We start from the raw sequence: 14,435 nt of genomic DNA on the forward strand, positions 1-14,435 counted from the left end.
AGCCTTAACTTTGTTTCTTAAAAAAAAAATAAAACAAAAACAACGAAATCTAAAATAATAAGAAGTGAGGAATGCTATCGAGATTTTTGTTTTTGTAATTAAAGACTAGCTTTGAAACGAACGAACGAACAATCGCACGAGCGAATGTTGGTTGGCTGTGGTAGTATTTGAGTGGTCGATCAGTCTCAGTATTGTATAGCTTGAAAGAAGAAAAAAAAAACAAAAACAAAATATATGTTCGACCAAATCTGAATAGTCTAAATACAAAGGTAATGTGCGGCGGATCCATTTTTAAATTCATGCAAAATCAAACATCACATTTGTATTTGATTGGTTTTTTAAACAAGTTAAGCTGCTAAAAGTAGGGTTATATTTTTGTATTTCCCATACGTAGAGGGGAATGGGAATGGGGAGATGTTATTCAACTTTTAAATATACAATAGATTTCGTTTTAAAATGTCCCCTGCCTTTGGAGAGGAGGACAAACAATGTTCGCTATATCCGAATGTTGTCATAAATGAAAATTGGTTTCTTCGCCATATAACGAGAAGAAACAATTTGGAGATATGCAACTGTTGGCCATGACTTTACAATGTAGGAACAAAGGTCAATATCTGGTTATGGCTATGCAAATTTTTTTAGGTTAACCGATAAGATCAGCGTAAAATCATGGCATTTTCAACGAAGTCCACTGTATATCCAAATGATTTTTGTGTTGTAATTTTCAAGTTCATTAAGAATTAAGGTTTTACTTTTAGCCTGCACCTCCTCCTCCTCACTTGCAAATTGTGAAGCTTCTGTTGCTGTTGAGGGTTTTTTTTTTTTGTTTTTGTCTCAAAAAGAAATATCATCTACAATATAACTTCAACCTATATATTTTAAACTAACTATAACATAATTATGATACTCTCCTTAAACTTATGATATAATATCCAGTTAGCACTCCTTTGGAAGCAGGAGTGCTCCTATGTTTGTGTGTTTCCGTGTTTCTTTTATGTTTTAGCATGCATTTTTTAAAAATGTACCACCTACTAAAAGAAAAACTATTGTTTTTTTTTTTTTGTTTCTATCGAACTAAACTAGAACCATGAACCCCCTTGTGTATTTCTTGGCGAAGTAATTATCCCAAACCCCGCTTCAGTTTTCATTTGTTTCCATTTCTTAGGTTAGCTTAGTTAGTTAGTGTGTGTGTGTGTGCGCGTGAGAGTGGTCTTCCCACGATGATGATTATGTAATGGTGGTGACGTTTCACAGCCCTCAACCAGATCCTACACGCTACCACCAATATCACTTTGGTACCGTGCAGTCAAATAGTTGGCGGCTTCTGTCATTTGTTCCAGGCACTGGTACAAGCCATTCAAATGTCTTCGACAGCGTTTGGCCAATTCGGTGGCTTTGTCAACATTCGATGATTTCTTTTGTACGTGACCATCTTCACTGCTGCTGCTGCTGTTGGCATCACTGCCGTTCTTGTTGCTCTCCGATTCAACGCCAGAATCGTTTTCATTGGAGATATCACTTTCGGAGTCGCTCAACTGGCTAACGGAGGCAATGGAGGCCATTGAGGCGGTTGAAGGGCGTCTGGCATGGCCCTTCGACGAGCTATTGTTGTTGGCATTGGCGGCGGTGGCATTGCAAATATTTTCAGTCTTCGACGTTTCACTGATGTGCAAACAGCTGTTCATCTGTTCTTCCAAATCATCTTCAGAGTCATCCTTGCCGGTCCACAAGAGGTCATTTTTCAAAGCGTTCAAAACATTGTAGAGATTGGAGAGCTCTGATGAGTGTAGGAACTCGTGAACATTTTTCGAGTTGACATTTTTGCGTTTGCCATTGGCATTTGGTAGAAGAGTGTGTTGATTGGAGGTCACATCTTTGCCAGGAGTTGGTATAATATCAGTACTATCACCCACCTAATGGAGATGGAGAGAGGAGAGAAAAAAGAAACAATTTTAGATTTGGTTTGGTTTTTGTTGGGTGGGTGCTGGTTTGTAAATTTGATGAAGAGAATGGAAGAAGGGTATGATTTCGATAATGTCTTGTGGTTTGAATATCACAGAGTGATAGGCATTTATTGGCTAGAATATAGAATAGAATATTCAGCAGCAATGAACTTCTTTTTGGAGAATTATATGCAAGAAGTCTTTACTAATTTTTGTTCTATTCCAGAACTGCACGAATGTTAAAGTTTTGACTACGATAGCCGATTTTTCCTCTATGATATCGAAAAAAAATATTGCAAAACTAGCAGCTTCTAAAACAGAGCATTTGTATAACCATTCAGTTCCCAGCAAATTTCGATTATTTTATTACAATAATTATCAGAGAATGGTAAATAGCATTTATGGTCTGTTGCAGAACCTGCAAGATTTTGTTAGTTTTTTTTAATTTTCTTCGATATCATAAAGGGAAAGCCGATTTTCTCCAGTAAAAACTTTTAGATTCTTGAAGTTCTGGAACAGATTAAAAATTAATATTAATTTCGACAGAATAAACTGTTTTCAATCCAAATGCATGAATTAATAAAATAAAAAAAGGAATTACGTGGTGAATACTTCAATTCTGTGAGAGTTTTAACAATTTTCGAATGTAAATGGAAGGGCATACGAATGATTTTAATTATTTTATGGTTGTGATATTTACCTGTCGGTCCATGAGCCTGCATGGAACTAATATTGTTTCATCCATGACATTAACCGTCTTCACAAACTTCTCCATAACATTGACAATACTGTCTTTTGAGAACTGCAGTTCATCATGACGGGCAATGCGGCGCAAACAGCTTCTGAAAATTGAAAAAAAAAAAAAACGAAATACAAGATAAGACAAATTTGAATTTTGACAAGTTAATTGTTACGCTAAAATACTATAGATTCTCAAAAAAAATATATGGAAATGATTTATTAAATCCCATTGATATAATAAAGACAAGTGTGAGGAGACGTCTTTATGTCTGCCATGAGTTTGTCTTAAGAAGATTAGCAAAAAAAAAAAAAAAAACAATTCTGAAAAGCTTCCGCATTGAGAATCAGTTTTGAAAATCTTAGGAATGTAGAGGTAAGATTTAAGCAAATCATCATGACCGATCACATATGATTAACACCCAAAACGAAGATGAAAAAAAGCTAGACAATAAAACCTTAGCTACACAAGCCAGTATTCTAAGTGCTTAACAGGTTCGTTTGCTTGTTGTTGTTGGCATTTGCCATAAAATTAGTTAACACCGACCAAACCGTTTTAAATTCTAAAAAAAAATATTCATTTTTTGTAGCCACCAAAATGCCAAACAGTTAACATTCAAAAAATTCATTTTGCATTTATAGCTGGGGTATGGCATGGAAGAGATAGGTAGGGGTTAGTCTTAACGTGTTCATGATTTTTTATCGACTTTATTGTATTTTGAATTTTAAATTAAATTTTGGTCTATGAAAAAAAAAAATCCAATGGTCAGTTTTCTTAATTTGTCAAAAATATAAAAGCCTTGTTTGAAATGGGTAAACATTTATAATTCAAGTGAGAGTGTGTTGGTGCGTGTGTGTTTTAAAATGATCACCAAACTAAACTTGAGGGTAATTAAATATGCCAAAGGTGTTGTTTGTTAGTTTCAAATATTTCGACTCAGCGATGTTCAAGAGCAAAACTTGTCAAAAAGGGGGCTTGGTTTAAGTTTTGGGAGCCAAAACCCAACAGGAAAAAGGCCAGAGAGAATACAGAGGAAGTTTTGAAGCACCAAACACATATTGAAAACGAAAACTTGTATTTGTATGTCTCTCTTGGATTTTGAGTAAATGTAGGCTGGTGGCAGCCAATAATTAAGGGCCAAGTTCAAAACCACTTGATTCACTGCCTTACCCTTCTTCCCGAAACCAAACGACAACAGTCAAAGCTCTTGTCTTACCACTTTTAAGCATATGTTTGGCCGGTGTTTGTCCACACTGTTGTGGGTTGTAGTAGTAACGCCACCACCACTCTCTAGCAACCAATAACCTTGGTCAGCGGAAGGAACATTGTACAAAGACACTCAGTTACTTGGCTGATGTAATTTTCTTGGCAATTGTGGCCAAAAAAGAGAAACAATAAATAATAGAAACCACTAACAAACAATACAAAGGTTTTCGTTTCGTTTTTTTTTTTTTTTTTTTAATGGAAGAGGGAAAGGCGCCACCATAATGATCACAAAGACCCATGACATAAGTGTAATAATTGGGGTTCACAGCATTATTAAGACGCAAATTCTCGGGGGAAAACACAATGGAATAAGCATGGAAGTGGGTAATTATTAATATATAATAAATCATTTAATAACAAGTAAAAAAGCTGTAAATTCGACCGGGCCGAACATTGAATACCCTCCACTATTTTGGAAAAAATTTGGCTATTCTCAAAAACAAAAAAAAAATCCGTTAAAAATTCTGTTAAAATCTTAAAAATACAGAAAATAGCTGTTATTTTAAGTTCTATATAACGACATGGACATGCATAGCCATTACAATATTCAAATGCGAAAATTAAAAAAAATCGATGAATAATTTAGCTAAAATCATCAAAATTCCGAATATCGGGAGGTACCGTTATATGAGGGCTATACGAAGACGTGGACCTGCAAGGACAATCTCCTGTCATCATAGCATCCATTACGAACATCAAATACCAAATTTGAAACAATTCCGGTATATAGTGTCGCTAAAATCATCAAAATACCAAATATCGGGAGGTACCGTTATATGGGGGCTATACGAAGACGTGGACCTGCACAGAAAATCTCCTGTCATAGTCTGTAGCATCCATTACGAACATCAAATACCAAATTAGAAACAATTATGGTGAATAATGGTCGCTAAAATCATCAAAATACCGAATATCGGAATGTACGGTTTAATGGGGGCTATACGAAGACGTGGACTTGTACAGGCAATTTTCTGTTTTAGGCTGTAGTATCCATTGCGAACTTCAAATACCAAATTTGAAACAAGTACCGAATATCGGGAGGTACCGTGATATGGGGGCTATACGAAGACGTGGACCTGCACAGACAATCTCCTGTCATAGGCTGTAGCATCCATTACGAATATCAAATACCGAATTTGAAACAATTCCGGTGAATAATGTCGTTAAAATCATCAAAATACCGAATATTGAGAGGTACCGTGATATGGGGACTATACCAAAACGCCCATTTTCAATACCAAAAGTCCTGCAGCCATATAACATATTTGAGTAACATTTTATAAATCTACTTCAATTCGTTCGGAAGCTAGAGTGGTTTCCAAAGACGGTCAGACGGACGGACATCGCTAAACCGACATAGAATTTCATGCTGATCAAGAAAAGATATACTTTGTGGAGTCTAAAATGTATATTTCGAGGTGTTACAAACGGAATGACAAACTTAATATGGCCTCGGTACTATCTATGGTGGAGGGTATAACGAATTATTTCTATGGGAGGGTGGTGGTATGAGAGCCATGTTTCATTATTTAGCTACATTTTTAAAATAGTTCCAAATTATTAGGTTCCCAGAGGATTTGTTGCATCCTTTTAGGTATTGACATTTTAATATCTTATTGTTCAACGAATATTTAATTACACAATTTCCTTCCCCATCCTTTGGAGAATTCAAATAAAGATCCCGCACAAATATTCTAAGACAACAAATCTATCTTCCATCCAATTTAAGCCATATGGACGACACAATGATTGTCTCATTGTGTGCCTTAGACAAACACTTGTGGGCTTTCCTCTATCGAAACAAATATGCAATTCATTTGATTTTTATAAATAACAGTTATTAAATCATAAGCTCGCTTATCAATATCACCAAAAGTGTTTTGCAAATTCAAATCAATGATCAAAATCGATAGAACATTGTTTTATTTAAATATAGAATTTTCGATAGTTATTTTCGTTTCAAGTCTGATGGCACCACCACCGCCACCACTTGTGTGCCATTGGCCAGAAGCCAATATAGAACCGGCACCACGTATATGGCCAATAAAATACTATCACCTGATTGACTTGACGGTGGTATCTGATGACTGATTTTTTTTCTGTGGTGGTACAGATTTTCAGAATTGAATTACTATTAAGTGGAGTGGCAAAAATTAAAAGGGCTTCAATAAAACAAAATATCGGCCCACTGTTAAGGGTTATCTTGTGTCCTTAAGATAAGATAATAATAATAATACATTTTTGTTGGCAGAAAGTAGGGAAACATGAAATACTTCATGAATACCGGACTGGCTGTCTGGGTGGTAATGCCTTGACACTTATTTTATTTGGGTAAAATGCGGACAGACAATACATTACAAGACGAGCCAGCAGCATATCAGCACCAGCAATTGTTCTTTTTTTATTTTATCGGCGTGTGTCAGGCATTTCGACCGGCTGGCCGACCAAGCAGTCTGTTAGTCAGAAGTTGACATTCATGCATACAGTCCGTCGTCGGCCGACCAATGACTTCAAGTGGGAAAACTCGCTGTACACGCTCACGTTCACGTATATGGCACGCATTAACAACGTGATCGCCGCTCGCTCTGCGCCACGTTGTAAAGCATGTTTCAATATAACAATGTATACTTGGCTGTACGACGCGTCTAGCCCAATGATTTCGACGCTAATGACGTTGTAAACTATCCAATAAAAACTACGTTGTAGACATTTAAGAAAGCCAAGAAGATTTCCCTTTCAGTAGTGATTGCTTGTGGTTAGTGCATTCTTGAGGCAAAGGAAATAAAATACCCAATTTGTAGGAGGAACTATGGTGGTGGAGGAGGTACAGCCACCAGCATAGCAAGTAATATTGATATACACTTCAATGGGTACTATAACCGATATTTACTTTCTATTGATATTTTATGACTCTCGATTACCCAAGTCAAACAAAAATATACACCACATGTGTGTGTTGAGAAAGGGGAGGAGTTGAGTACCTCCCTCCCATGATGTTGAATAATCATTAGGTACTTACAAATTGTTTAAACTCTAGAATCTACAGACATTTAGACGCACATTTAAATATGATTGAAGGGTGTGAAAATGCCATTAAACAATGCACTACCCTAGACGTGTTGGAGATAAAGAATTATTTTCACCATAATTTGCATGTATTATAGCCTGCAATTATTAATTAATTTGTTTTACATGTCTAATTAATTAGATATTGCAAAAAAAAAAAAAAAAAACAATGGATTTTTTTTGTGGTATACACAAAGCGGGGTCTGTCATTGATAATATGGAAATAATTATAAGGGTATATGGAATTAAATTAAAAATATATGTAATTACCTCTAACAAATGAAGGGGGAACCGACCTTCAAAAACAACGAGTGCCAAAACATTTAGTAAAAATTGTCAAGATTTTTGTACATAAATGAAAAGTTGTTCCAAAACCTATTTTTGAATATCTAAAATTGAAATTCTAATTTCATAACAAAATACCAATTAGGTAATATCAAAATTGATTAGAGTCCCATATTTCATTTACTCATTCTGACGCACATATCTACGTCAATAAATGGATTTATCGCAATTGTCTGGTCTACTTTTGTATATCTATTTGAATTAAGATAAACACTAAACACCATAATTTGCCAATAAAACAAAGTGGGGTAATTGTTCTAGACTACAAATTTGACAAAGATGTGGGAAATAAAATCGAATTATTAAAAGTTTCTGCCTTTGTGTAATGCGGAAACCCAAGTCCATGGAAAAGTTCTTTCTTCGTACCCCCATATTTCGCATAAAGAACCATATTTCATTTCATGTTCTCGTATCGACGCCCATAATTTTGTTTTACTTTTTTAACTACTCGTCGTCATCAACAAAGAAACGACTTCCTATGTTCATTTGATGTACCTACTACATGGTTAAATTGAATGTGAGCCGGCACAGGAACGTGATGAATAATAATCAAGACAATAGATGAACGAGTGGATTAAACATGATTTCCGTCTGATAATTGCTTTTCTCCAATTATTTTTGTGTAGAGAGATGATGTACATTTAGGAAACAGCATGTGAATGCCATAATTCCAACAGCTAGATATTTCCTACATTTCTTAATACGGATAGAGGTTAGATTCTAAAAAAGGATTGGGAAATTTAAGGAATTGATTTATATTTTTACTCATTTAAATACCAATATGAAAAGCTTTCAATTTCATTATGCAAACGTAAGCAGAAGTAACTTAATTATAATTCCCACATTCATTTGATTATTAAACAGATAAAGCTTCCTAAAAAGTATTTGAAAACTGATTCATTTAATTTTTTTTATAAAGATGAGATATCTTTGAATTAATTGAATTGAGAATTATTTTCATACACCCAATAAGAATGGCTTTCAATTTCATTATGCAAACCCAAGCAGCAGTAAATAAATTATAATTCTCACATTCATTTCATCACAAAATCCCAGAACTTTCTTCAGACACATAACATCCAATTGACTTGGACATAGAAGGCAGATATGGGGTGGGGGTTTGATAGAAAGGAAAATTCAAATTGCATTAGACACTATTTTTAGTTTTCTTCATACAATAGTAGACAATTTATTTAATTGCGTTTTAACAAAAGCCAACAACAAATGCTATGCAGCAATTACTACGAATTGTGGATGCAAACTTTCATCATCATCATCCACGTTTGAAAGCATCTTAATCTAAGTCACTTTAAATCAATTAGAACCGGTCGTCTAAGTGCAAATCCAAAAAAAAAAAAAACAGAGACTCTAAAATTCCAAACGGATCTAGAAAGTGAGTGCATTCTGAAAATAAAACCACAAAGCAATTTAGTTGATTGTCTGTCTTTTATCCCTCTCGCTGACAATGGCTTGTTCCCGAGCTATTCATTGGTTTGTTCATTCATTGATTCATTATGACCGCCATTGTGTGGATGTTCCTTTTCCCACCGTGTGGCGTATCATGTCACAGATGTGATAATCTCGCATGAAAAACACGCCACATTTTTCGGTTTTTGGCATCATCATCATTAATGTCGCCCCATAATATTAACGACGTAAAACCCCGTGGAAGAAAGAAATAAAACACAGATGCAGACCATAAGACGTCAGCTACTGGGGCGGCTGAGGATGATGATAGTGATTGCCTCATTTTGCAATGTTTTGTTTTACTCTTTTTTTTTGCGATTAATTTTTAAAAGCTTGAATTAGATAGAAAATGGGAGCAGATACAAATGTTATGGTTTTGACCACAACTTGATGAAATGATTTTTTTTGTTTTTGAGAAATAACGCAAATTAGATATGGTATTATACAATACAGTCAAACGGAGTTACACTAGACTAAACGAACATGGAATAGTTAAAGTAAAACGGTAGAATTGAACAACTTCCTGGAATTCCTAAAGGAAATATTTATGAAAGTGTCTTCGCTTAATAAGTTCTACATTGCTTTCCATTTTCATAAAGGTCTGCAAATATTAAATAATTAGGTTAATTTAAACAAAAAAAGGTATTATTAAACATTTTACTTTTACAACTTTGAGTTCTTCCGTAATTTAATATGAATTTTCTTTCTCTTTTCTTTCTCTACAACAAAATTGTTATTACTTTATGAATTCTCTTACTGCCAAGTACGTCTTGAATTCATGAAGGCGAGGAGAGCTTAGCCTAGTTTCCGCACAAGTCCAAATTGTCAAAATACTCCATCATAACTTCGTTAGACCGTAGTTAAAAACAAAAGTTTACTGTGCCATTTGTGTGGAAGAAAAACCGGTAATCGCTTTCTTGCAAAACGTCAAAAATACCCCACAGAGTTGCCATATCTAGCGATATTATTTAAATAACATATGAGGGGAAGGTAAGTATTTGAAATTGGGCAGCTGTTTCAAATGGCACATGCGCTATCCGGCACAGGAATACAACATGAAAATCGGCTGATTTTAAGGTGGCTTTATGTGGCACGAGGCAAGGAGACTCACCACACAACAACAACGACGGTGTACAGCCCAGCACCACACAAGCAAACATTAGGTGGCATATTTGCCAAAAAAAAAAGCAAAAACAAAACGGTGCAACAAAAATGGGGTGGTTTCATTTTTGTTTTTGCTTTTGGGTGGTGGTTGACCTGATTTCTTTCAACATCAGACCATGCCACCACCATTACAAAAAAATTATTATGGACGGACAATACAGACTTTATTTGACATACGTCATTTGAATGGCTACGTACAGTAGTACCAAACACAATCATGAGCAATAACAACAACGACAAACGTAATTATCATCATCATCATCCTCACTCATCCCCACAACAAAACGTAAACGTATCGTATGATTTCGTGCTGTCTTGTTTAAATTGATTGTGAAACATAAACAATAACAAACATCTTTTCTATAACCCCAACTCTCTTGCTCTCACACAACAGACACCGACCATCCATTTTGTAGAAGAGAGTAAAAAAACAGATGAGATGAAGGTTGTTTCTGTTTATTTATAATGGTGCCCAACGAACAATTTCAATGCCTGCTAAAAATGAGCGTGTGAAGAAAGGAGCGGCAGAGTGTGATGAGAATGTAAACAAAACATTACGTTTTCATTTGTTGTTTATATTTAAATATGTCCAGCAGACGGACAATCAATCTATGGGCTAAATCAAATTAAAAAATAATAAAAATTATCAACACCATGGGGGTCGTTGCTTGTTATTATTTTTCAGTAGCCAGTTATTTTTTTTTTTTTTTTTGCAGGTATTTGTGTAAATATTTTGCAAATAGTTTTGCACAAATATTATTTACCATGATGCATGGGTATTTTTCCTATTAAAATATGAAGGATGTTCATTGGATCATTGGCATTATCTTTTTAATCTGTCTTTGTGCATATTATTATTATGTGACTGTCATCGACGTCAATAATATGACTAATTCAATGTTTTTAACGCACTGAAATGTAAAATATCTTAGCGTTTTTTCAGCGAAAACAACAAAAAATATTGTCACCTCTTCTTTGACAGTCTCACACCTCAACTTTGCAGTTTTAGCATTTCGCTGATAATGACATTGACATAATTGTGAATTTCTTATCGATTTTTATGAGTAATAGGTGGTGGTACCTAACTAATTACCAAATCAATAAGAATTGTTTACCCATTTCTAATCAGTTAATAGGGAATTTTGTAGTGGGGTTTTACAAAATCAAAAAAAGGACAAGTACTTGTAAAGTATGACACATCAATAACAAATAGATACGGACCTACATGGGTACATATTTATGACTGATAATATTCTGGAAATCACAATCACTCTAGATGGATCATAAAAGTAAACTGTGGTAATAAAAATATAAAAGCCAACATTTTTGCTACACCTTTTCGATTTTTTTATCTTTGCAATTTGAATTAAGCTTTCTTTAAACAAATTTAGAGCATTAATCTCCATCCTTAAATATTTGCTTTCTTCATTTTTGGGTTTAGGTTACTAGGATGATTAGGATTAATTCTATTTGTGTATTTGATGTAATTTTTTATATATTTTTTTAATATTTTTCAAATCACATACTTGATTCTTAAAAGTTACATTCAAAATATGTGTGTGCATTATAAACATCTATAGTAGCTACAGGTGGGAATGATGTTCCACTGAGATTTGTATTCTTTCAAATTCCATTGGATTTTGAAAATACCTTCACAAACACCAAAGAACTCAAATTTGTTATTAGTTTGAGGTTTTGCGTTAAGGAATCTCGAATTATTGTTGAGGAATCCTAATCATGATGTTATAATCCAAAAATCCCCGAAATTATTGAAATTCTTTTCTCGTTTACAAAACAATTTTTATAATGGGAACATAAAATTCCATGTCATAAATTCATTTCAAATCAGCACATCATCATTATTCACAGAATAAACATTACCTAGATTCTAAAAAGAACAACTCATCCCAAACAAGAAAAAAGAAATATTGGAATCTACATATAAAAGTTGAAGTGGTTTTGTCTTTCGATACAGCCACATATTCCCTTGGCCTCTACTGTACCGCCAGCCATGCCATCATTACCAGTCATTCAACAAACCAAGCGGCCCCGGCTCGTGGTTGTAGTCGTCATCATCCCGTCCGTGTTCAGCAAACATTTCAATACAACCAAATGCGGGTGGCGTGAGTTTAATGATGATGATTTTGCAAATGAAAATAGCCGACAAATGGCAAAAATAAATTATATATAATGTTTAAACAAACAAAAGGTGGGTTCTAGCTATACATTATTCCCCCCAAGTCTAGAAAAAATTGCTCAATGCAAACAGGAATGCCCACATTTCACTTTTAGTTGTTAGAGAAAAGGGCAATGAAAGTTGTGGTGACGTTGTGACTGTCGTCGTAATGGAATCTATGAATCAGTGCCTAGACTTTACATGAATTCCATAATCAGAGGGCATCTAACAATAGTCCGCTATTATCAATCAAGTGTGAGAATTGAGTGCCTGCTTCTCGCTCCTCTGTGGCAAATTGTAAAGATGATGATGATGATTGTGTCATATCAATGCTTAGCTAGCCATATCTGCTACGTCTACTTCCACTACTCTTCGAGCTAAAGCCAGTTAACTTGCCGACAACGTCAGCTGCTTGGTGTATTTGCTAGATTCGTGTCTGTGTGAATGTGTTTCCAATACACTTTTCGCCCCGCTCCGTATCGTACGATATTTTCTCTAGTGGTGAATACAACAGCAACAACAAAAATTTGTATCGAACAGATGACGGTGATTTCATGGTGGGCCATAGAAATGGGAAGGGAGGGTTGGGTAGGGTAAGTGTGGGGAACCATAGGTGGTACCTTCATTAATTTGAACAAAAAAAATGGAATTGAGAAGATAGGTTTGGAGCATTTCTGTTAAACTTTAAATTATGATAATTGCCGGACAACATAATAAATGCTATTGGGGGCTTTGGGGGAAAATGCTTTGGCATGTGTCCGTGTGTGTGTTGGTGTCAAATGGACAGGTGTAGTAGTAGCTTAGCCAGTCTGGGTGAGGGGGCCAAAGCTAGGTTACTGTGTTTAGCTTTTTTAAACAGCGCTTAAATGTGTGGCAGTGAGTTAGGCTATTGGTTTTACAATAATTTTGTTAATAAAAATTTAACAGACACACACACTAATAAAGCCATTCCAGTTTTGAATCTTCATAAGGCCATAGAAATGGAATATCAAAAATTCGTTAAATTTTCGATCAAACTTTTTGGGAATATTAAATTTCCAACTTTTTGACATAATCATTGAAAAATTTCATTTTTTTCCTCTAACGTCTCTCACACTTGTCTCTTCATTGAAGAATACCCCGCCCTTGTCTGCTGCTGCTACTGCTGGTTACGACTGCTGTCTGTTCAACTTACCGTGTATCCAATTTGGTTATATCTGTGTATCCACTCATTTTGCTTGTATTTTTTGTGAGCTTCTTGGCCTTTTGGTTATAAAATTTATGATTTTTTTTTTCTTTTTGGTAAGCACCTGTTTTGAGGTCAGTCTAATCTTTCCTTTATTTTTTTTAAAGCGTCCCTTAGTTAATGTTGCTTGTAAATTTTTTCACTTTCACTTTTTTGTAATTTTTTTGGTTTGAGGTTTCCTTTGAAAATCGCTTCGGGTTTCTTTTAAGAAATTACGAAATCTTTTTCTTTCCAATTGTTATTTAGCTTTGTTATGCTTGTGTGTTGTTTCAATATCCATTAACTCTCGGTGTAATTCTTTTCTTTTTTTTTTCAACGAACGCCCCTCTATGTGTGCATTACGTGTTTTGTTGTTGTTTGTTATAACCGAATTCAGATTTTTTTTTCTAATTTTCTGTTACCGATGATTTATTTATTTGCAAGTAAAGCTGCTGTTCTTGTGTTATATATTTTTCTAATTTTTTTACAATTTTGCGATCGCTCTGTTCTTGCCACTACCAACGGTTTATTTAAAATAAAAACCTTTTATACCAAATGTTAAATAAATATAGTGGATATAGTATATTATATTCCCTTATATGCCGCGAGAGAGTGAGAGAGAAAATCATAAGGAGAAGAGAACATATATTGTTCATATTACTCTCCACTAATGTGGCGTTTCCACTGCACTTGATTCGCTCTCTATTCGTTGTTTGACCCTTAACTATGAAAAAACTACTTAATTCTTCACACAAAATTTCCTGAGCGAACACTCATATTTGTACATTGTTCAAATCAAATCACTCTCAGAACAACGAAAAAATATGTCCCATCCCTAACAAATGAGAGCATTTATCGAAAAAATTAATTATGACATTTAAAAATTGAAAATAGAAAAATTTAATGAAATTTTGAAAAATTTTGGGAAGACTGAAATTTATGAATGAAAACTACAATGTAGAATAGCGTATGTACATTCAAACGAAAGTAAATTTTGTTTTCTCTCTCATCCGAGGTACGCATTTTGTCCACGAGTTGAAATTACCACAGAAAACAGGAAACAAA

At 34.6% G+C, this 14,435-nt stretch overlaps 1 protein-coding gene across 2 annotated transcripts; it reads right to left on the reverse strand.

Annotated features, from left to right (window-relative positions):
- Positions 1-21: 21 nt before the first annotated feature.
- Positions 22-13,900, reverse strand: LOC101893703 (uncharacterized). 2 transcript variants are annotated; one of them, XM_059131114.1, is made up of 3 exons: positions 13,341-13,900; positions 2,644-2,782; positions 22-1,913 (listed from the first exon to the last, which is right to left on the reverse strand). In XM_059131114.1, exons 1-3 carry the CDS (start codon positions 13,376-13,378, stop codon positions 1,269-1,271), a joined length of 822 nt encoding a protein of 273 aa, XP_058987097.1. In that variant the 5' UTR covers positions 13,379-13,900; the 3' UTR covers positions 22-1,268. The 2 variants fall into 2 exon arrangements, with proteins under 2 accessions (XP_058987097.1, XP_058987096.1); XM_059131113.1 differs by having other exon boundaries at positions 2,644-2,785; positions 13,341-13,897.
- Positions 13,901-14,435: the final 535 nt, after the last annotated feature.

Source organism: Musca domestica, unplaced genomic scaffold (genome assembly GCF_030504385.1).
Source record: "Musca domestica strain aabys unplaced genomic scaffold, Musca_domestica.polishedcontigs.V.1.1 8, whole genome shotgun sequence".
NCBI lineage: Eukaryota > Metazoa > Arthropoda > Insecta > Diptera > Muscidae > Musca > Musca domestica.